The sequence below is a fragment of the Neophocaena asiaeorientalis genome, unplaced genomic scaffold, assembly GCF_003031525.2.
Source record: "Neophocaena asiaeorientalis asiaeorientalis breed wild unplaced genomic scaffold, Neophocaena_asiaeorientalis_V1.1 scaffold242, whole genome shotgun sequence".
NCBI classification, from domain to species: Eukaryota; Metazoa; Chordata; class Mammalia; order Artiodactyla; family Phocoenidae; genus Neophocaena; species Neophocaena asiaeorientalis.
Window position 1 is genome coordinate 7,133,626 of NW_020172451.1, and position 23,038 is coordinate 7,156,663.

Genomic DNA, 23,038 nt, shown 5'->3' on the forward strand with positions numbered 1-23,038 from the left:
CAACCTATATGTACTAATCACAAAGGTCCTACTTTTTCCCCTCTTCCACACAGCCTCCTACTGTCTCCTAGAAGTTCCTCCCACTTCCTACATGGAATAGCTTCCTAAGGGTTTCCTGTACTCTGTTCTTTTCCTAGAGAGAACAAAGATACCTCTGAACAGCGACAAGGGACCTCTCCAGGATGACCCAGACCATCAATCAGAAACTCCCTCAAAATCCCACATCAAATATACAGACAACTGCAAAAGGTATGCCCCTCAACTCCCCAGCTCTGGATCCTGGCTCCTCTCCTTTCCAAGGACCTTGCTCTGCTGAGTACCCCTGCATCTCTCTACTGCTTCTTCGTATACACTGCTAACAGAATAAGTGTTTCCAGTCTTAGGGGGTACTAAAATCCTTCGTAACTCCATGTCCCCTTGCAATTACACCCCCAGTTCTCACCTCCCCCCCTTACACCAAACTTATGGAAAAATTTGCCTATTTTGTCTTTACTGCCTCACCTTGCACTCACTCTTCAACTCACTACAGTCCGGCTTACACCCCAACCACGCACAGCAACTGCTCTGGCCAAGGTCACCAACAGCCTACATGATGCCAAATCCAATGTACATTTTTCAGTCCTTGTCTTACTTGACCTCTGGGATGCATCTGACACTCATGACCACTCCCTCATCTACAAAACTCTCTTCACTTGGCTTCCCTAATGTCATCCCCTTCTGGGTTTCTTCCTACCTCTCCAACCATTCCTTACCAGTGGACTTTGGAGTAATCTGTTTTGCCTGACCACTAAATATTGTACTTTATTTTGTCTTGGTCCTTTGATCATCTCATTTTACACACTCACCATGAGGAATCTCACCTGTTCCCCACTAGAGACTCAGCCCCACAAGGACAGGGGTCTGTTTTGTTCACTGCTACATCCTCTGCCCTAGGACAGTGCCCTTCATGTAGCAGGTACCCAATAAATGTTTGTTGAATGATTGAAAGGCTGGATGATGAAAACTTCTATATTTATTGTAAAGAAAAAAATGCTGCCTGCTATTCCAGTTCTACAAGGATCAAGCCATTAGCCAATGCAGTTGCTCAGCCCACCAACAGTGTACCCTGAGAGGAAGTCAGGATGGGGAAAAACAGGAAACATTCTGCACTTTGGATATACTGGCCCCTGGATAGTTAAGATGGCTATCTAAGGGAAATTTTCAAATGACCCCAGATTCTTGCATCTTCCCATACACAAAAAAAGGCACTAAAATCATTAACTTGAGATGTCCGTTTTTTGTGACTAGCAGTAATATTTTTATGATTGACTACACGTTTTCCAAGCAAAAAAGTTCATATATATTGTGGCTTCCCGCTTACCTCTTTGGAGCAGTTCCTCAGAGCTATCTGAGAGGCTGTCTCCCAGGCTATAGTCCTCAGCAAGGTCCCCAAATAAAACTTAACTTACAACTCTTACATTGTGCGTTTTTCTTTCAAGTGACACTATATTTAAGACCAGATGTTTCCCATGACCTCAGACATAGTCAATTACCGACCTAAAAGCTCCACTGGGACATCTCACAGGCATCTCAGAGGTACCCTGATCCAAACTGATCACACCCTCTACTGCCTTCCCAAATCAGATCCTCCTCTAGGGAGTCTCCTCTCAATAAAAAACACCACCACCCACCTAGACGGCAGCCAGAAGCCAAAGCATTACCCTAAACTATTCCCTCTCCCTCATGCCCTACATCCAATCATTCCACCACAGCCCACCACCCCCACACACACATACTACCTTAGTTCCTAACACCAACCTGAGTTAATGCAAGAGGCTGAACTTCTTGCCTCCAATCTCGCCTCCCTCTAACTCATGGTCCGCACTGTTCCAAGAAGGATCTTCCTGAAACAGCAATCTGAGCCTGTCACTCTCCTTCTTTAAGACTCAATGCTCCCAAGATAAAGTCCAAATTCCCAACCTGGTCAACAAGGCCCTTCATGACTGAGCCCTGGCTACCTCTCCATGGCAGACTTCCCACTGCATGCTATGTGACAGGAATAAAAGAAAAGACAGTAAATGATAATGATAAGGGGCAGGCATAGCATAAAGATTAAGAAAGCAGGCTCTAGAGAGCCAGATTAGATTCCCTGAGTTTGAACCCTGGGCACACCACTTCCTGTGTGACCTTGGGCAAGTTGTCCAACCTAAGTTTCAATGTGCTCATCAGCAGAATGAGGATAATCACAGTACATACTCCTTAGAGTTTTTCTGAGAATTAAATGAATGAATACATGTAAAGCACTTAGAACAGTATCTAACACATAGTAAGAGTTTAATATTATAAATGTTAGTTATCATTAGTTATTAATTATTACTACCATTCTCTCTACTCCCTGTTCTGCTTTTGGCTATCTCCCCTTCCCATTCTCACCATCACTACCACTTTCTGAAGAGGATAAAGGAGACTCTGACTCTGATTCCTGGGCTTACTCTGCAAACTGAGGTATTTATAGGATGAAAACCGGAGACATGGGAAAGGAAGGTTTATATTTTGAAGAGAAAAAATGACGAGTGAGGGAAGAAAATAAATACATGCAAGAAGACCTGGAGAAGGCTGAAGGAGTCAAGAGCCACTTGGGTTCAATTTTAGGAAGGCATTTCACTATAGTATAGTTAGACAGCACTTTCACACAGAGTGCTACCTCTCTTCTATAAGGCACTTTGCAAGTACACAGGACATTTTTCAGTTGTCACAATGACTGGGGATACTTCTGTCATTCAGGGCTCAGGAGCCAGAGACACTAAACACCTTGTGAGGTCTGAGGGAATGTGGAGGCTGAGAGTAATTAGGGGAAGGAGGTCTGTTGTGGGCTCTGAACTGGAACCTTCTTGACATTCTCAGAGAAGTGTCAATTAATTTGAGAACTGCCTTTAAGGACTTTTGATTGATGGATGATATACCCTTCCACTCAACACTAGGCAGAGTGTGGATGTTGATTCTGAATGAATACGTAAGCCTCCCATCCACAGGTTATGCACTCTTTAAGTACCCTGAGCAGCTGCCTAAAGCGCCTGCCTCCCTCCCAACTTCCACACTTGCCTGCTGCCTACCAAGCTTCTTGGAGAATTCCTCCTTCATATGGGGGACGATGACAAAAAGGCTGTGCAGAACTGAGAGGAAAACCTCCATCAAGGCTGGATGAGTGGCCTGTTCCGAGTACCTCTGCAAAGAACCAAGAGGGAGAGCACAGTCCTCCAGGACTGAGCCTCTGAAGAAGAAACAGCATCAGCAAAAACTGCATCATCTAGCAACGGGAGACTAAATTCTTCCATTTCAAGGGCACAAGAAACACTAGGGGACCTGAAGTCACAAGCCTGCATCCAAGGCTTACATCTTTTGCCACTTGATAAACTGTTCAAGATTCATTACCGCTCTGGGCCTCTACCAAAGAGTAAAACAGAAATAACAAGTCCTACCTCCCAGAAACAAATGATATCTCATGTGTAAAAGGCACTTTCTAAACTGTAATGCAGAGTGACGCTCATGCTTCTAACATATAATAATTTAGTTTACAAACTTCCTTCACGTTTCTTTTTCATGTGATCATTGAACAGAATCATGAGGCAGCCTGATATGGTAGACAGAGCTCTGGATTAAGAGCAGAGAAATCTGAGTTCTATTTCAAGCTCTGTACGAAGTCGCTGTGTGCCCTTGGGTCAGTCACCCCCTCCCTTCTCGCTGTTTCAGTTCCCTGTGTGTAAATAGGCAGGGCCTCAGGGACATGGTTCTTACAGATACTTTTCATTTGGTTTTCAAACCAAGTATTTTTCGACTAGAAAAGTAATACAAGCTCATTAAAGAAAATGTGTAAAATACAGAAAAGTAGAAAGCAAGAATAATACAGTAATTCTATGATCTAGCTCTAGATCTAGCTCTAACGCTCCATAAATCTAGGAGGAAGGCAGATCAGGTGAGGAAGGGCTACTGCTAGTGCGAGCCAGTCAGGGTTGCAATCCCGAGCTCCTGAGAGCTACCCACCTGAAGACCCTGGCACGCTGCCTCAGAGGCTTCTTCGAGAAAAAGAGGCTCTCCTGTCAGAACCAGAGGATGCTCCCCTGCTGCCACCTACTGTTCCCAGTGGGTATTTTGGAGGCGTCCTTTCCCAACTAACAGTGGCTCCTCACAGGCTCACAGGATATCCAAACCTCAAAGAGGACAAGACTCACCCAAGGTCATCTGGGCAGTCAACAGCTCTGGACCCCGCTCTTCCTGCTATCTCCATCTCAAGTCAGCTCAAACCCAGGGCTCTCTTCAGGTCTCTCACCTGTCATTTTACAGAACTCACATATGTGCTCCTTAGTGAAGCCTAGATCAGACATTGACTGCTACTCTTTACTAAGCAGAAAAACACATAGGTTCAGACCTCAGAACTGTCATATACTTGCTTTACAACCACAGAAAAATGACAACCTCATCTTTAAATTGGGGGAACTGATAGGACCTATTTCACAGGGTCACTGGGAGGGTGAAATTATGAATATAAGGCATTTATCACTTCATAAACATTACCTATTTATTATTTTATTATTACTGCTTTCTACTTTTTAAGAGGCATCTCTTAATCTATTATTTACAACCAAACACTGTACTGTGATTTTAAAACCAAAGGAAAAGTGGCTGCAAGAACAACACTGCTACGACTCTCAGAAGGTCCAGCTGAGCAGTCGAGTCACCGTCTTGTGCCTCTCAGCCTGGCTTGCTCTCACATTCTTCTCCTCCCCAAGCTTCATGCTGTCCAAGGCTCAGGAAAACCCACCATCACCATGGGGATACACAAGGAGTCACAGGCACTGAGAAGAAATTCTGAGAAGGCCTCCAAGGTGTCTTCTTTCTCAGCACTGGGAGCTGTGAATGGATTCTCCTGGGCCGAAGGCTCGCTCTGGAATTCCACAGCCAACCTAAGAAATCAATGTGTGGGTATATCTACAACTACCTATGCAACATAAAGGTTAGAAGCATCCTCCTAGAGGGATACCTGAGCTCAGGGCTCAGGGAAAGTATCCCGACCAGCAGATCTGGAGAAAATTCCAGACGCCTCAGTGAGGGAGAACCTGGTCTTTGGTCACCTCTTCAGCTTCGTGCTCCCTACCCTCTCTCCCATAACACATGACTCATCCACCCTACTACATGTATTTCCCTGAATATACCATGCTGTTTGCTGTTTCACATCTCTTTGCCTTTACATATGCTGCTCTCTCTACTTGGAATGCCTTCCCCAGGTTTGTGACAACGTAATGAATTCCACACATATAAACAAAACTGTCTCTTTCCCAGGAGACTGTGAGCTCCTTGTGGGTAGGAACTAATCTGACTTACCTTTCTACTCCCACTGTCTAGCACCAGGCCTGGCACACAGTAGATACAACAAATATTTGTTCATGTGAACTGAATTAATCCAACAAGCATTCAGTGAACACCTATAGCACTAGGTTACTTGGGAAGAGGAACAAAGCTGAGTGAGATACAACCTCATTGCACAGTAACAAAAACTTCGTCAGGAAGGAATCTTTAGAAACCTCCTCCACATACCCATTCCATACCCCACACGCATCCCCAGCCTCCATCCCAGCCAAAGTCCTCTCACTACGCAGCAAAGCATCAGAAACCAAGTGTTGCTTCTAGAGCTTCATCCTCTGTCTGATTCCTTTCTACACCCACCCTCCATACTACTACCTCATCAGACCACAGAGGGCCCCTCACCTGCAGGCATTTCTAAATCCCTCCAGAGTGCTCAGGAGGAAGCTTCCTCTTCGAAGAATCATCTTCTCCGAATCTCTACTGGAGGCGTGGCCCTGAGGTGAGAAGGAAAGAGGAAAACCTATTGGTCAAGTACCTACTCTGTGTTCTGGTCTTTGCTTAGAGGACTACAGACTTCTTCCTCTCACACTGGAGTCTGGCATACCCATACACCTAACAATTTCCAGGGGATCTTAGGTACATCCCCACAAATCCAGCCATCTAATAGCTCCTTTAAAAAATGGTAGAAGAGGGGCTTCCCTGGTGGCGCAGTGGTTGAGAGTCCGCCTGCCGATGCAGAGGACACGGGTTCGTGCCCTGGTCTGTGAAGATCCCACATGCCTCGGAGCAGCTGGGCCCGTGAGCCATGGCCGCTGAGCCTGCGCGTCCGGAGCCTGTGCTCCACAATGGGAGAGGCCACAACAGTGAGAGGCCCGCATACCGCAAAAAAATAAAAATAAAAAATAAATAAAAGACAAAGTGTGTAGTAGGCTTGGGTACAAACACCCTGGGATTTACTATCCAAACTCAGGTCCTTGCTAGCTTTGGACCTGAGAGAAAAACTATTTAACCCCTGCGACTTCAGTTTCATAATGAGGATAACGATTATTAAGTCCCACAGTTCCGCAGTTAGGAAAAAAAATAACATCTCATTGTAGGCGTGTGTGCATGAGAAAAACCTATAAGGTAGCATATAAAGGTAATGCAATGTACTAATTATCTTCCGAAAACACATTACGGCATGATCTCCAGAAGAAGCGGGCTGCAGTGCACTGACCAGGGGCCTCCAGTTCAACGGGATCCGGGAAAAATCTGCACACCGGCTCAGCATGGCTTTGAGCAAGGCCTGCAGCTCCTTGTACAGCACAGGTAGAGCACTCTGATGATCCTTCCTGCACCCAGAGAGACAAAGGTAGGCCTATGGTGAGGTAAGGGTACTCCAAGGTACCCTCAGGTTCTCAGGCAATGGGCGACAGGTGGTAGATCAGAACACGGGTCCAGGATCTGATCTGACGAAAACCCTTGCTCCAACACATACCTGCTGCGTGACTTCGTGCACATTCCTCACCCTCTCTAGCCCTCAGTTTCTTCATCTAGTCCATGAAAGCTAATAGTACTCTCCTCATAGAATTAGTCTAAGGATCCGATTGGATAATGTATGCCAAACACTCAGCATGACGTTTGCTAGTTAGTAAGTCCTTATAAATGACAGCTAAGACTATTATTACTGTTATTAAAGATACAGAAGGTTTTCTCACTGAGAAGGGCCTCCCAGTGAAAAAAGTACTATCTAGAACAGAAGGTGGTCACTGTTCTCAAATATGTGATAAACTGTCTTGGGGACGAGAGATCAAATTTGCTTTCTGTTTCCTTAATGAGGAAAATCAGAATCAATAGGTAAACGTTATCAAAGATCCAGATCTTATTTAAAGAATATAAGGAAGAACTTTCTAAGAGTCCAAACTCTATAAAGGGGGCTTCCCTGGTGGCACAGTGGTTAAGAATTCTCCTGCCAATGCAGGGGACGTGGGTTCGAGCCCTGGTCCGGGAAGATCCCACATGCTGCAGGGCAACTAAGCCTGTGCGCCACAACTAGTGAGCCTGCGCTCTAGACCCTGCGAGTGACAACTACTGAAGCCCGCGCACCTAGAGCCTGTGCTCCACAAGAGAAGCCACCGCAATGAGAAGCCCGCGCGCTGCAAGGAAGAGTAGCCCCCACTTGTCGCAACTAGAGAAAGCCCGCGCACAGCAACAAAGACCCAATGCAGCCAAAAATAAATTAAATAAATAAATTTTTAAAAAAAGAAGAATGAAATAATGCCATTTGTAGCAGCATGGGTAGACCTGGAGATTATCATATTAAGTGAAGTAAGTCAGACAGAGAAAAACAAATATCATATGATATCGCTTATATGTGGAATCTAAAAAAAATGATACAAATGAACTTATTTACAAAACAGAAAAACAGACTCACAGAAAACAATCTTATGGTTACCAGGGGGAAGGGTGGGGGGAGGGATAGATTGGGAATTTGAGATTGACATATGAACAGAGAGCAATCTGCTGGGCCTTCTAACAGGCACTCTGTTAATTGTATATAGTGAAGGCTTAATTTCCCCTTTCCCTCTTCATTTCTGGAAGCTCTAACTTTCTATCCTACATTGACTGTCAAGCCCTGGTTCTGCCATCTTTAAATTCTTTCAGCAGTTCTCACTTTTCATTCCTCCTTCCGGTTGTGCTCCCCAGAGACCCTCTGAACCACTCCACCTCACAGGGACCACCTCAGTAAAAATTCTGAAAAATTAAAGTCAAAAGTAAAATTATCTAAGGATTAATAACCAGCCCCCTACCCACAGCTCTCCACAATTCTGACCCAACCAGCTTTCTGGCTTCTTCATGTACTACTCCCCTTCACACAACCTGCTGGCCAGACTGGCTACCGTACCCTCAGTAATCCCTAAATTTTCCTACCTACATGTTTTGGCCAACCCTGGTCCTTCCACAAATCTAAATCTCTCTCATCCCTCATAGCACAGCTCAAATACTACCTCCTGCCTGAAAGGTGCTAAAGGTGCTACCAGTCCCCCATAACACTGACCTCCTGGGAGATTTCCAGCTCTGCATGGGAACTTCTGATTGACTCTGGCTCTTACTCTATGTCTTTGTTACCCCGTTGGTTTACTCATCTCACCCTTGTTGGGATTCATGCCCCAGATTTAGAGATTCAAATCCAGGAAAGGACAAAAGGGGAAAAGAGACAAACTGAAGCCATTATAATGTAAATGCTATTCTTTTATTCAATTTTTAGAAGCAACCTAGAGTCAAGTGATGAAGACTTAAATATAGTTACAGAAGGGACTATAAATGTTAACAAACTTTACAATATAAAATTAAAGGTATAGGGAGTTCCCTGGTGGCGCAGTGGTTTCCACCTGCCAATGCAGGGAACACGGGTTCCAGCCCTGGTCTGGGAAGATCCCACGTGCCGCGGAGCAACTAAGCCCGTGCACCACAACTACTGAGCCTGCGTTCTAGAGCCCGCAAGCCACAACTACTGAGTCCATGTGTCACAACTACTGAGCCCGCATGCCACAACCACTGAAGCCCACGCACCTAAAGCCGATGCTCTGCAACAAGAGAAACCACCGCCACGAGAAGCCTGCGCACTGCAACTAGAGAAAGCCCACGCGCAGCAACGAAGACCCAACGCAGCCAAAAATAAATAAAGAAATATATAAAATTTTTTAAAATTATAAAATAAAGTCCCCAATGGACATTTCACTCCCCAGATCTTCCTTTTAAAATAAATAACTAAATAAAATTAAAGGTACAGCTGACATTGAGAAGTAGACGGTAAGGAGGAGAAGGGAAAGAAAGAGCTGGGGTGCTAATATACTCAGCTAACGAAGTAGGGTGTCAAGAGATACTGCTTCAGGTTGAGGGAACAAGAAACACAAGTTTTAAGTATATTATTTAAAATTTTGAAAACATAACATCAATTAACATAAAATAGTAACTAGCAAAAATGCCAAGGAAGTGTAGAGAAGACAAAATAATGTGACCTAAGTCTTGTTTTTCTTATTGGCAAGTCAATGAATAATGTTCTAAATTGACAAATAAAGAAATAGCATTACAAGCGTATTGTTTAGATTTAGGGAGATAAATCACCAGAACTAAAACCAAAATGAGTTAAAATTAGTTTCCTTTAGGAAGTGGGGACAGGGGGCTGTTCCTTTTCATTATAAACCTTGTGCGTATTTTATTTTTTATCGCTTAAATACATTACTTTGTTAGATTTTTAAAAGGGAGGGCGTGGAAACAAAGTAAAATTTTCTATATAAATAAATATGGGTTATCCTCCATTAGTTTTTTCAAGATATCAAGCATCTTACTAAGGAATGATTTCCCATCATGACCCTAGGATTGCTTAGTCTCACCATCCATTTTAACATCATTCATATACTGAGTATCTATTAGGGGTGAGGTATATAGCAGTGAAAAAAATGACATGGTCCCTTATCTCCTGGAGATTATTTTATATAGTGGAGGAGACACAGAACAAATGAATAAACAAGAACTGTCAAGTGTCTGGTAGCTGCTGTAATAGCCAGATGGGTCAGTTAGGGAAGGACACTCTGAATGAGACCTGAATGATGGCAAGAGTCCAGTCATGCAAAGATTTCAGGGAAGAGTATTTTGGGCAGAAGGAAAAATTAGTAGAAAAGAAGTGGGGGCAAGGTCTGGACTAAAACAAATGACCTAGTTTTAAAAAGTTACATCCACAAAATAAATACAGAATAAAATCCTATTTTAAAAAAACATGCAGAGAATTGGAAAGAACTCTTCCAAATTAAAAATATGAAAGCAGAAATAAAACACTCAATAGTAGAGTTGAAAATAAAGTCAAGAAAATCTCCTGGAAACTAGTACATAATGACAAAAAGATAAAAAACTGTCAGACAAAGAAAAGAAAGAGATGACCAATCCAGGATGCCCAACATCCAAATGGCAGTTCCAGGAAGACAGACAGAGTAAACAGAGCAGCGGAAGAAATAGTTCAATGAAATTTCCCTGACCTAAAGGACAAGTATCCCCTGGAAGCTGCTCTGGCCTTGACAGGCTCGCGGGTACATGCAGGGGTGGAAAGTTCAGCCTGTCTGGGTCTCTCACCTCAGAAAGGCAGAAATGGCCTTCACTGCCTCGGCAGCCACCTCCAGCACAGGGCTGTTCACTGCCTCTTGGAGGGCACGGCCAGCATCTCTGCACAGGGCTGAGCTTGGGAACAGCTTGATCTCCTCTGGCTGCCTGAGAAATTGTAAATGAGAAATGAGTGTGTGAACTCCTATCACTGACCCCACCAGGAATAAATACCTCACTTCTTTCCTTCTCCAGTCTGGCCCCTACAGGTCTGACGCGTCACTACTTTGCTCACCGAGTCAGGATCTGAGCAAAGAGCAGCAGGCCCTGCTTGTGCAGCTCGGTGTTGTTCATCCTCAGGATTCCCTGTAGGCTCCTCACCACTGACTCGATCCCTACCACAAAATGACATGGCAGAGGCCAGGGATCAGGGCTTGTTGGCTTCTTTACTGCCTTCCCAGGAGAGATGAGAGGCTCTGGACAGCACATATTTGCTAGCAGCCCTCATGGAGCAGTCCTGACAAGTTGAGCTGATGGGACAGGACTGTGAGATCTTTGAGGGAAGGCCCTTATCTGATTCATCTCTGTCTCCCCAAACCCAGCACAACCCAAAGCACGACCCTGGCATTCGAAGTATTTAGTCAATACCTACCGGCTGAGCTTCACCTTCTCTACTACACGCACTCCTATTTCTCCTCAAAGAATAAGGTAGGACATCCACTCCTCCAGGAAGCATGCCCTGGTCCACTCAGAGCTGTGGGCCTCCCCTGAGCTCCTACATGTCTTGTACCTCCCCTCTTGCACAGTCTGAATAAGCTTGCTTATATCTCCCTCCCCTTCCAGAGGACAGGGACCACATTTTATGTATCTCTAAATCTCTAGGTTCCAGCCTGGTGCCTGGCATAGAATAAGAACACAGAATATAAAATGAGTAACTAAATGTGCCCAGTCTAAAAATCTAGATGTGATATAAAGTCCCAGACGAGAAAGGTATCACCAGGAAAGAAGAAGAAGGGACAGTTTCAAAAAACTTTGAAAGGATAAATCAGCAAAACTTGAGGACTAACTAGATGGATAGATATCTGGGGCACAGGAAAAGACTGAATCCAAGGCTGAGTAAAGTTGCTCTTAAGGTGCAACAGGAATTCATTTAGTGGCCCTTCTCTTGCTAAACATATATACTGCCAATCAATGAAGAACAGAACTGTTTGGATATCACTGCTTGCACGTGGAATCTGGTAATGAGTTTGGGCTGATGGAAATGACCAGATCAGCACCCCTCTCCAAGGTGTAGGCTGGCCCCCCGTCACTGCTGTTGCCACCTAACTTCAAAGTGCTGTCCACCTGAGCCAGAGCTAGTACAGGACCCACAATACCAACCGTACACCGTGTGGCACTTGGAAAAGAAGAGTGGCTCTTCTGCCAGAAGTATCAAGCAGTTGTAGCTGGACCAGACAAGCACTTCACTGGAAGAGGAAAGATGCTCAAAGAGGAACTCTGGCCAGGGAGAGAGGGAGAAAACAATCAATGACAACTGTGTAATCATGATCCCTTAACTAATGCTATGGCCTTGGATTTATTCAGCATCTCACACCTGTTACTTCATCTGTTCACACACCCTCTTGATGAGACATGATCATTCATTCACAGATAAACCTGGAAAATGCCCTCAGACTTATGGTGTAACCTTATCTTTTTAATAGATGGGGAAACTGAGACCTAGAGAGAAACAGTTGGTGGTAGAGGCGGGACTGGAACTCAGGTCCCCTAATTCTCAGGACGGGCAGCAGCATGATACAGAGAAAAGAGATTTTAGAGCCAGACGGCCTTGATTTTGTATCCCTTCTCTGCCAATGCCGAGTCTTGCTGATTTAAACCAGTTATTTCCCTTCTCTAGTTCAATTTCCTTATTCATAAAATAGCAAAGATGAGGACCTAAATGTGGCAACATTTGCGATGCACCTCAGGGCATATTTCCTGGCTCATAACAAACCTTCAAGACACATTAGTTCCTTTTGCCTCCCTGGTCCACGGGTCTTTCCACCACCCCACGCTAGGTGTTTATTCCTAGATGGTCAAATTAATGACAAAGTTCAGTGACAAACTGCTCAAGGTCATATTAGAAATCTGTAGCAAGAGGATTCAGACTTCATGAGGTCTATTTCCTAGAGTCTGTCATATACAATGAACATGCCACCAACCATCCCTCCTGTATGCATTTCAAAGAACTCCCAACAAGACTGCTGCTGCTGCTACTCAAGGGTCTCCAGGCACAACTCTGGGGTCCTCAGAGGAGAAAGTTAGAAGGGGTCTCCTACCTGGGATGTCAGCATGGATGAAGGCTGGGGCATGCTTCGCTGGCGAGTGGACCAGTACTGCAGTTATACAGTGGGCACTGGCCACCTGCAGAGTCTCATCTCTGGAAAGGAGAAGCTGGAGAAACAGGCAGCAAAATGTGTCACAGTCACACCACTGACAGAACCAGAGGGAAGCAGCCTGAATGCCTCAGGGCAGGAGCCTGATTTGTCTCTGAATCCCTCACACACTACTGGTGCCAGGCATAAGGATGGTGCTCAGGGAGAGCAGTTATAGATTATGGAAAGGAGTCTCTGTCAACAGTAGCAGGAGAGAAACAGAACAAAAGAACACAATGGCACTCAAAGAACACTAACATCATCCCCAAGAAGGGCTCAGGCCTTCATTGGCAAAAGTACTTTCACAGCCCTCATCTGGTTTTGATGTTTCAACAAGCCTGGGACATAAGGGAAGGTTCTGCTATGAGCCTTGCTTCAAAGAATGTGCAGAAAAGAGTTAACATTGCAGGCCTGAGACTGTTATCCTTAGAAAGTCCTGCCTGCAAGGTTGGCCACTCACTGGGTTTGGGAAGTTGAATTTCAGGAGGGTTCCCAACCCTCCAAGAACTGGTAAAAGTGGCTCACTGTGACTAAACTATTTGCACAAGCAATGCAGTTTATGCTGAACCCACCCCTACTTTCTTTCTGGGAATCTAGAATTTTGGTATGTGCTAAGCAGAGGGTGCCTCTATAACCAGCCAGCTCCCAATTAAAACCTAGGGCACAGGTTTTAACTTATCCTTTCATGACTGAAAGAAAACCAACTTTGAGCCTTCTAATAGCATATTGTTTTGGCCAGTAAGAAAATACTTAGGAAATCCTGGATAGAAGGAGTGGTAGATAAGGAAAAAGGCCCAGGAAGCATTCAGGTTCCCTTGTTATTGAACCCAGAGACCACGAACCACAAGACAACTACCTTTTTGAGCACCAAAGGCAATGAGGTCTCTCCTGGTGGCCCCTCAACACTCTCAGTACTTTCCACCAGCGCAGATTTGTTCATGATCATGGACACAAAGAGGTCATACTTCAACAGCTGCCTCAGCAAACCTAGAAAACAAAGGGGTTGGGAAGTGAGGCAAGAGGAGCATAGGCACCAGAATATACCCAAGGCAGCTCCTCCGACATCCCCTAGAAACTTCTACATGTCTCCATAGATATTCCTAAGTATTTTATTCTTTTTAATGCTATTGTAAATGGGACTGTTTTCTTAGTTTCTTTTTCATATTGTTTGTTGCTAGTGTATAGAAACACAAGTGATTTTGTATCCTACAATTTTACTGAATTCATTTATTAGTTTTAACAGTTTTTAGTGTAATTTTTAGGGGTTTCTATATATAAGGTAATGTCATCTGAAAACAGGCAATTTTACTTCTTCCTTCCTTTACTTCTGTCTCTTATTTCTTTTTCTTGCCTAATTGTTCTGGCTAGGACTTCAAGTACTATGCTGAATAGAATCCCACCTTTTTCTTTGCAATCTCCACGAAAGCATGTACCACAATGGACTGTGTCCACATCTGTCCTCCACATTGGGCTACGAACTCCCACAGATGAGAGCATGGGTTTGATCATCTTTATGACCCCAGAGCCCAGAACAGGGCCTGGCTCAGAATGAACACTCTCTATGTGTGGCTGAACTAGTCATAACAGAGCTCTTGGCCCAAACTGTGAAAAGAAATTGTTGTTACCCACAGACTATGCTTTTCCCTGTAGCTCCTGCTCTGAAACAGGTCCTCACCCAGTCACCAATCACAGTGCCCATTTGCTCTATCCAAAATACGAAAGCTCCCTGCTCTAAAGCATTTGGTAGATCTCGTGTATTTATGTAAGGAAGTAACAGGAGAGGCTGAAAGGGTACACTGAGCTTCAAATAACAAGCAGAGAAACTTGGACTTCACTCTGGAGGCCAGAGGGAGCCATAGATGATTTTCCAAATAGAAGACTGACAGGATGCAAGCTATGCAGTGTGAAGATTAATTTGGCAGCAAGTACAGGATGCACCAGGGCATGCAGTAAAGACCAGAGGCAAAAAAAATTGCTGTCCCACTTTTCTTCCTCTTCTCCTTCCAAAGATGACGTTCTTAGGATACCACACCCAACATTAGGCATCTTTCGCAGTCTGTGCCTCTTATCTCCCAAACCCACAGCTTCTATCCTTTGCAAAGCAGCAAACCTCCCCACCACTAGTGAGCCAATATCTCAAATCCTCAAGCAAAACCTCAAAAGCTTTCTCTTTTCTCTCCAGTCCCATGTCTTACCCAAGCAGTTGATCTTTAGCTCCTTTGTCTGGGCACCATCCATGATGGAAAGGAAGAGAGGACACAGTTTCTCCCGGAAATGGCCCAAAAGCATCTCGGCTGCAACTGGTGAGGAGTACAGCTTCCCATAAAGGTAGCAGACAGAAGCTTGCACCCCCTCACTGGGGTATACTAAACCTCTCAACAGATGTTCCATCAGGTCACCTATCCAGAAAACAACCAAGGGGCCAGGGGAACCTCACAATGTCAACTGCTAGATGACACTCCAAACTATTGCCCTGAATGGAATAGTGATGGTAATCCCCTACAATGCCCCACAATACATGATTTCTGGGAACTTAATCAAAAGGGAAAACCAAGGCTTAGAGAATTTAAGTGATTTACCCTTGGATAAATACTCTGTGAGATATTTATCTGCTTTTACTGATAGAAAAAAAGTGCTTCTGTATTCCAGAATTAATTCTTCCTCCCACCTGAAAGGAAGGCTCATAGTAGGTACTTAATTCTTTTGTGTTAACAAAATGAATTGAAGGAGCCCAAGACCAGAGTTGAGAAACACTTTTTTTCCAATTGGCCAACACAGAGCAGATTTTGCAGATGGGGAAACTAAAGCCTAGAAAAGGAAAGTAATGACTTCCCAGATGTACACAGTGAATGGACCACCCAGATGGAAGTGTGATCAAAACAGGTGAAAGGGTAGTGGTAGCTCTTCCCCAGAGGTCACTCACTGTGCTCCATCACAAGCTTGTCTGCCAGAGCAGGGATCGCATCCACCAACTTGCCGAGAAGGGTCAGGGTGGCCAGGCTGCCTCGCATGGAGGGCATGTTACACAGCTACAGAGAGTGAACATACTCTGCTCTATAAATTAGGATCAGGACAGATCTCCCACCAAAATTCATCTTGCCCTATCCACACCAAACCCTGTACTGCATGTGTCTCTCACCACAGTCAGTAATCAGCCTCTTTAGCTAAGTGTCTATATCCCCTATTGGACTGGGAAGTCCCGAAGGAAAGGGACTGAGTCAGATTCCTCTCAGTGTCCTCAGTACCTAGCTCAGGACATGTTTGTTAAACTAAATTAAAATTAGCATATTTTGCCTCCTATGGAGCCAGAAACTGGGAGGCGAAATTTGGGAACATCATAAAGATGGAATTCTAGTTCATTGCAAAAAAAATTGATTATGGTCATCATTATTATAGCTACTATTACTGAACATTCTATTTGTCATAGGCACTGTGCTTGATGCTTTACAGGCAGAGTCAATAGTAAATATTTCACCTTTTCTACTGACTAGCTGTAGTACCTTAAGTAAGATTCTTAACTCTTCTGGTGGGAATTAATACGAGGACCAACTTCATAGGGTTGTTGCGAGGACTAAATGAGATAGTGCATGTAAAGCGCCAACATAGTGCCTAGCATATAGAAAGTGCTCAAAATGTTAAGTGGCATAATCATAATGATAAATGTTGATATATATAATTATAAATTCAATCATATGTTAACCACATGCAGAGTAATTATAATGACATGATTATTTAACATTATTTCTAATTAAATGTTGCTCTTGATGGTGTTAAATGAGCATTTGTCTTCCTTTTGCAAAAAAAAAAAAGTGACTCTGATTTTATTCCTAAATCTTAAACACAATGCAGAAGTGGCTTGTTTAACTGATATCTATGACTACATTGAAGAAAGCTGGTTAACTATACCTTCTCAGTGTTTACCTTAGATGCTGATAAAAGCAAATGCCTTCAGTACAAAATAAACCAAACAAAAATACTAAGCCAAGACACAGTGAACATATTTCCTTAATAAATTCATCAAGGAAATCTGTATTATATTTAGGAGGATATAGAGAATGGCCATGGATGATTACACCAGAAAATGGACTTCAGCACATGGAGGCAGCATTTGGGAGACTGAAAAGGGAAGGAAAGAAGCTACATAGAGTACTGGAGCAGAAGACCCAGGCCCTAGCTCTGGCTCTGCCACTGACTCAGTGACCTCAGGCAAGTCCCTTTTCCTCTCTGGATTTCAATCTCCCCATCTATCCAAAGAAGGGTTGACCCAGCTCTGACATCTGAGGATTCTGAGGGGTACTCAAGAACCAACAGCTACTTTACTGACCTCTTTGTGACACTCATACAGCAGGCAATGAATGGTCTGCTCTAACTTCAGCTGAGTTGTAAGCTGGATAAGGACTGAGAAGACACAATAACATTACTAATCAGAAGACAACCCATGGCCCAGAGTTCATTTTTCATAGTCCTTCTAATCAAAGTCATTTGCTTGTGGTAATCGGCATTAGTCTTTTCTATCTCCCCCATTCTTCACTGTTTTTTTTATCAATGGTTGACAACTAGGCTATACATTAGAATCACCTAGGAAGCTTAAAAAAAAAAAAAACTAACACCCAAGTCCCACCCCAGACCAATTAAATCAGAATCTCTAGATAAAGGGTCTAAGCATCTGGATACTTTTTTAGTTTCCCAGGTAAGTCTATTGTGAAGCCAAGGTTGAAAACTACTATGTTATTTCTACCTTTTTCCTTCCTCGGAATTTGCTACTTCATATATGAAAAAAACAGAATTAGGAGTTAGTTCCTGTGCCAATAATTGCCCTTCTATACAATTGTTTGTGATACTTCTGCTGGTGTCTTTGAGGAGGAGTAAAGAAGAGGCTGGCTCTACAAGTCTGGGGAAAGCTGCAGACTAGATCTGACTGCTGCTGAGGGAAGGCTCTGCCACCTCCAGGGTAACTCACACACTCACAGAAACAGGACAACACTCACAGAAACAGGAAGCCAGGAAGCAAACAGGAAAGAGTAAGGAAGGAGCAAGTCCTTCTCCCTCTAGCTTTGCAATCTCCATCTAGTATCCACCACCTCAGTGAAGTTCCTGGGATCTGATGAGGGTTCTGCAAGCTATGCTGGTACCAACCAGGAGCAGATGGCTTTAGGATTATAGCCCCACTCAAGAGTGGTCTTGAGGAAAATGGTGAAGGGAAATCTCCCCACCCCTGCCAGTCGTCGGACCTTCGAGGGGTACATCTGTTTGTCCACATTCTCTAGACTGAGAGGTGGGCAAAAGTACATACAGATCATATTGACTTATCTGTCACAGCTAGCAGTTACAGCTGCTAACTGTGTGCCTGGATAGTCATGGACCCAGCAGCAGCCAAGCAGCATCCTCTCCTCAGAGGTCTGTGTTTCATGTATGGGGTCCTTCCTCCAAACTTGTAAGTCTTAATAATTCCAACCTCTCCCTTTGTTTCCCTATCCCTAGGGGTGGAAGCTGTTTTCAAAAATTGCTACCTCGGTGAAACTTGGTTCGCTTTTTCCTTCAGTTATCTAGTCAACAATTCTTTAAAGTTTTTTCTGTTCAAATAACTTGTGTGGTTTATGTTTCGTGACTATATTCTAAATGATACAGTTCTTGCCCTTTCGGCAAGAATCCTCTCATCCCAGGGACTTCCCTAGTGGCACAGTGGTTGGGAGTCCGCCTGCCAATGCAGGGGACATGGGTTTGAACCCTGGTCCAGGAAGATCCCGCATGCTGTGGAGCAACTAAGCCCGTAAGCCATGGCTACTGAGCCTGCGCTCTAGAGCCCACGTGCCACAACTGCTGATCCCGCGTGCCTCAACTGCTGAGGCCCGTGTGCCTGGAGCCCATGCTCCACAACGGGAGAGGCCACCACAATGAGAAGGCTGCGCGCTGTGGCGAAGACCCAACGCAGCCAAAATTAACATAAAATGAAATGGATAAGTTTATTTAAAAAAGGGAAAAAAAGAAAAGAATCCTCTCATCCCAATGCTCTTGTCTTCCTTCTTCTTGAGTCCTTTATAGGTAAACCCAGGCACTTCCACAGCTTTAACCACCACCTATGTGCAGACAACTTCCAACCAACCAATATGAATGTAATAAAAACAGAGTTTTGTACATGTCTCTGTAACAGCACTCATCAGCCCTTGTTATTTACCAGACAATTTCTCTTCCAGATTGTAAACTCTTACAGGATAGGGACCATGTCAGATACAACCCTAGTGTCTGATACAGTACGTGGCACAGAGTAGGTGTCCACGAAAGAAATGCAGAATTAATGATTGATAATTGAATTTTCTTTATCTGTCTCTAAAATGGAACATTTCATCAAGGTCTCAAATAATCAAAGCTGCAATTCAGGCTAATATCCCCGGCTTCAAATGCTAGGTACACACAGTTTAATCTTACCTTCAATACAGAGGTCTGTTATACTCCCATCCTCCACATTGCATAACAGTCCTTGAGCAGAAGGAGGTAAGAGGGGGATGGTTAACAGATAAAAGAGAAACAAATCCAGAAAGGCACACTGTGAATTCTAAGACTAACAGCAGCTTTAAGCAATGTCCCAGCTAAATTCTATCCTCAGCACCAAACCCCAGATTTTCAGTAACCCACTCTGGCTTTGAAAGGATAAAAATAGTCAGCATGGCACAGCACAAAAACTGTGTGTTCTGGAGTCTCTAACAGACCTAGAGTAAAATTCCAGTTCTGCCAGCTGTTAGCTGAGACCTCCCTGAGCCTTGGAGATCATCCTCTCTCCCTTAAAAGACTGCCCTGGCAGTTAAAAGTCTGAAAAGCCTCCAGCAGAGAAAAGCACCCAATTCGAGTTAGCTCCCTTCCTCCCTAAAAGGGCTCATTCCATAGGACATTATAATTGTATTAAAAGAAAGGACCTTTTGGGTTTCCCTGGTGGCGCAGTGGTTGAGAGTCCGCCTGCTGATGCAGGGGACACGGGTTCGTGCCCCGGTCCGGGAAGATCCCACATGCCGCGGAGCGGCTGGGCCCGTGAGCTATGACTGCTGAGCCTGCGCGTCTGGAGCCTGTGCTCCACAACGGGAGAGGCCACAACTGTGAGAGGCCCGTGTACCGGGGGGGAAAAAAAAAAAAAAGAAGGGACCTTTTAATCCATCTCATTTTACACATGAAGAAACTGAGGTACAGAAGAGAAGAAGTAACTCAATCAGGGTCACACTCAGATCAGCAGACTCCAGATCTGACCTCTAATCCTGTTCAAAGACCACAGAGACTGGACTTTTTGAAAGATCACACATTTCCTACATTCATCTTCACACTTTTACTAACCTCTGAGCTGTGGTAAAGCCAGTTACCATACAATGCATCGTGTATCTTACAAAGGGGACAATTTCTTCATTATTATGACAAAACAACTTACTAGTAAGTTAAACTGTTACATCGCAAAAAGTCTAAACTATGGTTCCAAGACCATTTCTCCAAGACCCCAAAAGCAAATGTACAAGGTATACATGCAAAATTCATGCCAAGTTTTCCTTTCAATCTCACCGAAAAGCATGCTTATGAAGTGGATACAGACTCTCTGATCCTGAGCCACCAGCTGCATGACCAGGGAGGCATGCCTCATGAGAGCATCTCGGAAGCCGGACAGCACGTGCTTCTTGCGCACCAACTTGGAGCAGATGAAGAAAAATATTCAATAGCAACCGAGTCTCAGCCATTCTGAACCCAAACAAGTGTAATTTCCAAATATAATTACAAGATAATACTGGTAGAATCATCTAAACTATGGAGTGTGAAAAAGGGCATCATTTACACACAGGAATCCATGTGTTCAAACAAAGGATTATACAAGAGTGAAGGTTCCTAATAAAGTATATTTACATAGCACTTTACTGTTCACAAATCACTCATTTGTCAACTAGTTCATTTAAGCCTAATGAGTTGGTAAAGCAAGCAAAAACAGATATTATTATCACCATTTTGGAGATGAGAAAACTGAGGCTCAGACACCTTCCCAAGGACTCAAATCTAAGTATCCAACCAGGTGTTGTCCAAGGTCAGGGCTCTTTCCACAGTCTGTGAGAGTGATACTGGGGGCCATTCATGAGCCTCACTGAGGTAGGTAGAGAAAAATTCATTCTTCCTTTCAATGTAGATATAAATCTTCACACTCAATTCACCTCCCTATACAGGGAACTGGGTAGCAGCTGTGCAAAGTACTCAAGACAATAGCAAAACTTAGGTCAAAAAAGGGGTGTGCACCGAGGACAGAACTGGAACATGGGTACAACTGACTACATCACCCCTTCGACTGGTGAAAACTGAAGCTAAGAAAAGTGTGTTCAGTAAAAGGTGGAAAAGTTGCATCTCTTACTGCCTCTAAAGTGTGTAATTCTCCTGTTCTCCTTCACCAGTTCCTCCCACATAATGCATTAAGCTAGTGATCTAAATGAGTTACTCAAAAAATTTCCATGACGTCCCTTCACCTGACAGATTAAATCCAAGCTCCTTAGCTTGGACTCAAACTCAAAGGAGGTAATCTCAACCCTGGCTGTCCAATCTCACCTCCCTCAACTGCCCTTCAAACACATTCTGATTACCTCCCCAAACTCATCCTTGCTAATCCTCGCCTCCTGGAAGAAGCTCCCCCATTTCCTCTAGCCCAAATCTCACCCATCTTCTCAAGCATAATTCAAATGCTTCCTCCTCTAAAGAACCTTTCCTAATTTCACTCCTTAACCCACACAGCACTTGACCACAAATATGTCCACCTTCTAAATTCCCAGGAATGCGTTCTCTTATTTTCTTCCCTACTTCATTGTCTTATTCATCTCTATCTCTCACTGTCCAACAATGGCAGCCTCAGAACTCTAGCCTCAGTGATGCTGCAGATGTTACCAGCTAGCCCAGCGGTTCTCAGAGTATATAGTCTTTGGATCCCTGAGGGTGCCCAAAACACTTTCAGGGGATCCACAAGATCAAAATTACTTCCGTATAATACTAAGTTGCTATTTGCCTTTTCCACTTAATCTCTTACAAGTGTACAGCATTTTTCAAAGGGGGCATGTCACAACAGATAAAATGCAGAAATATATGAGAACCCAGCTGTCCTCTATTAAGCCAGACATTAAAAAGATTTGCAAAAATGTAAAACAAAGACATTCCTTGCCCTCTTTTTTGTTTTGAAAATAGTTATTTTTATTTTTTAAATCATTTATGCCACAGAACTGTACACTAAAATAGTAAATTGTATGTTATCAATACCTATATTTTGCCAAAATAAAAAGGATTATATTAATATGTAATGGACTATTATTTTTATAAATTTATTCATTTATTTTTGGCTGTGTTGGGTCTTCGTTACGGTGCACGGGCTTCTCATTGTGGTAGCTTCTCTTGTTGTGGAGCACGGGCTATAGGCATGCGGGCTTCAGTAGTTATGACACGCGAGCTCACTAGTTGTGGCGCACAGGCTTAGTTACTTCACAGCATGTGGGATCTTCCCGGACCAGGGATCGAACCCGTGTTCCCTGCATTGGCAGGTGGATTCTCAACTACTGCACCACCAGGGAAGTCCTATTATTATTTTTAAATGAATACTTTAAACTTTTGTTATTTTTAATACAGTAAATAAACAAAAGCTCTTTGGGGGTCCTCAACACTTTTAAAAAGTGTAAAGCCAGACTTCCCTGATGGCACAATGGTTGAGAATCTGTCTGCCAATGCAGGGGACACAGGTTCGATCCCTGGTCGGGGAAGATCCCACATGCTACGGAGCAACTAAGCCCGTGCACCACAACGACTGAGCCTGCGCTCTAGAGCCCGCGAGCCACAACTACTGAGCCCGCGTGCCTAGAGACCATGCTCCCAACAAGAGTAAACCACTGCAATGAGAAGCCCACGCACTGCGATGAAGAGTAGCCCCCCTTGGCCGCAACTAGAGAAAGCCCGGTAGCAACGAAGACCCAACACAGACAAAAATAAATAAATAATTTTTTTTAAAAAAAGTGTAAAGCCATCCCTAGAGCAAAAATTTGAGAACCGCTGATCTAGCTCATCCCCCACCCACCCACGGCAACAATTCCAGCCCTGTGACTCTGAGAGAACAGTCATCTCCCAAACTCTTCTTGGAGGTCTCCACGGACAAAAAATTCACTGCGAAGGTGGGTAGGCATTGAAGGAACAGGCAGCCCACGCTTCAGCCACCTCTGCCT

The 23,038-nt window shown here is 44.0% G+C and overlaps 1 protein-coding gene across 1 annotated transcript in view; it reads right to left on the reverse strand.

Annotated features, from left to right (window-relative positions):
* The window catches only part of MEI1 (meiotic double-stranded break formation protein 1), a 60,000-nt gene that overhangs the window by 36,173 nt on the left and 789 nt on the right, over positions 1-23,038 (reverse strand). The window contains exons 2-15 of the mRNA XM_024737549.1: positions 20,370-20,493; positions 19,257-19,307; positions 17,155-17,228; positions 15,754-15,859; positions 15,026-15,229; positions 13,687-13,817; positions 12,735-12,849; positions 11,797-11,913; positions 10,712-10,811; positions 10,450-10,584; positions 6,557-6,671; positions 5,743-5,834; positions 4,799-4,940; positions 3,093-3,204 (exon numbers count right to left, since the gene is read on the reverse strand). Of these exons, the coding sequence (XP_024593317.1) occupies positions 3,093-3,204; positions 4,799-4,940; positions 5,743-5,834; positions 6,557-6,671; positions 10,450-10,584; positions 10,712-10,811; positions 11,797-11,913; positions 12,735-12,849; positions 13,687-13,817; positions 15,026-15,229; positions 15,754-15,859; positions 17,155-17,228; positions 19,257-19,307; positions 20,370-20,493 (1,618 nt within the window). The remainder of the gene's footprint in view (positions 1-3,092; positions 3,205-4,798; positions 4,941-5,742; positions 5,835-6,556; positions 6,672-10,449; positions 10,585-10,711; positions 10,812-11,796; positions 11,914-12,734; positions 12,850-13,686; positions 13,818-15,025; positions 15,230-15,753; positions 15,860-17,154; positions 17,229-19,256; positions 19,308-20,369; positions 20,494-23,038) is intronic.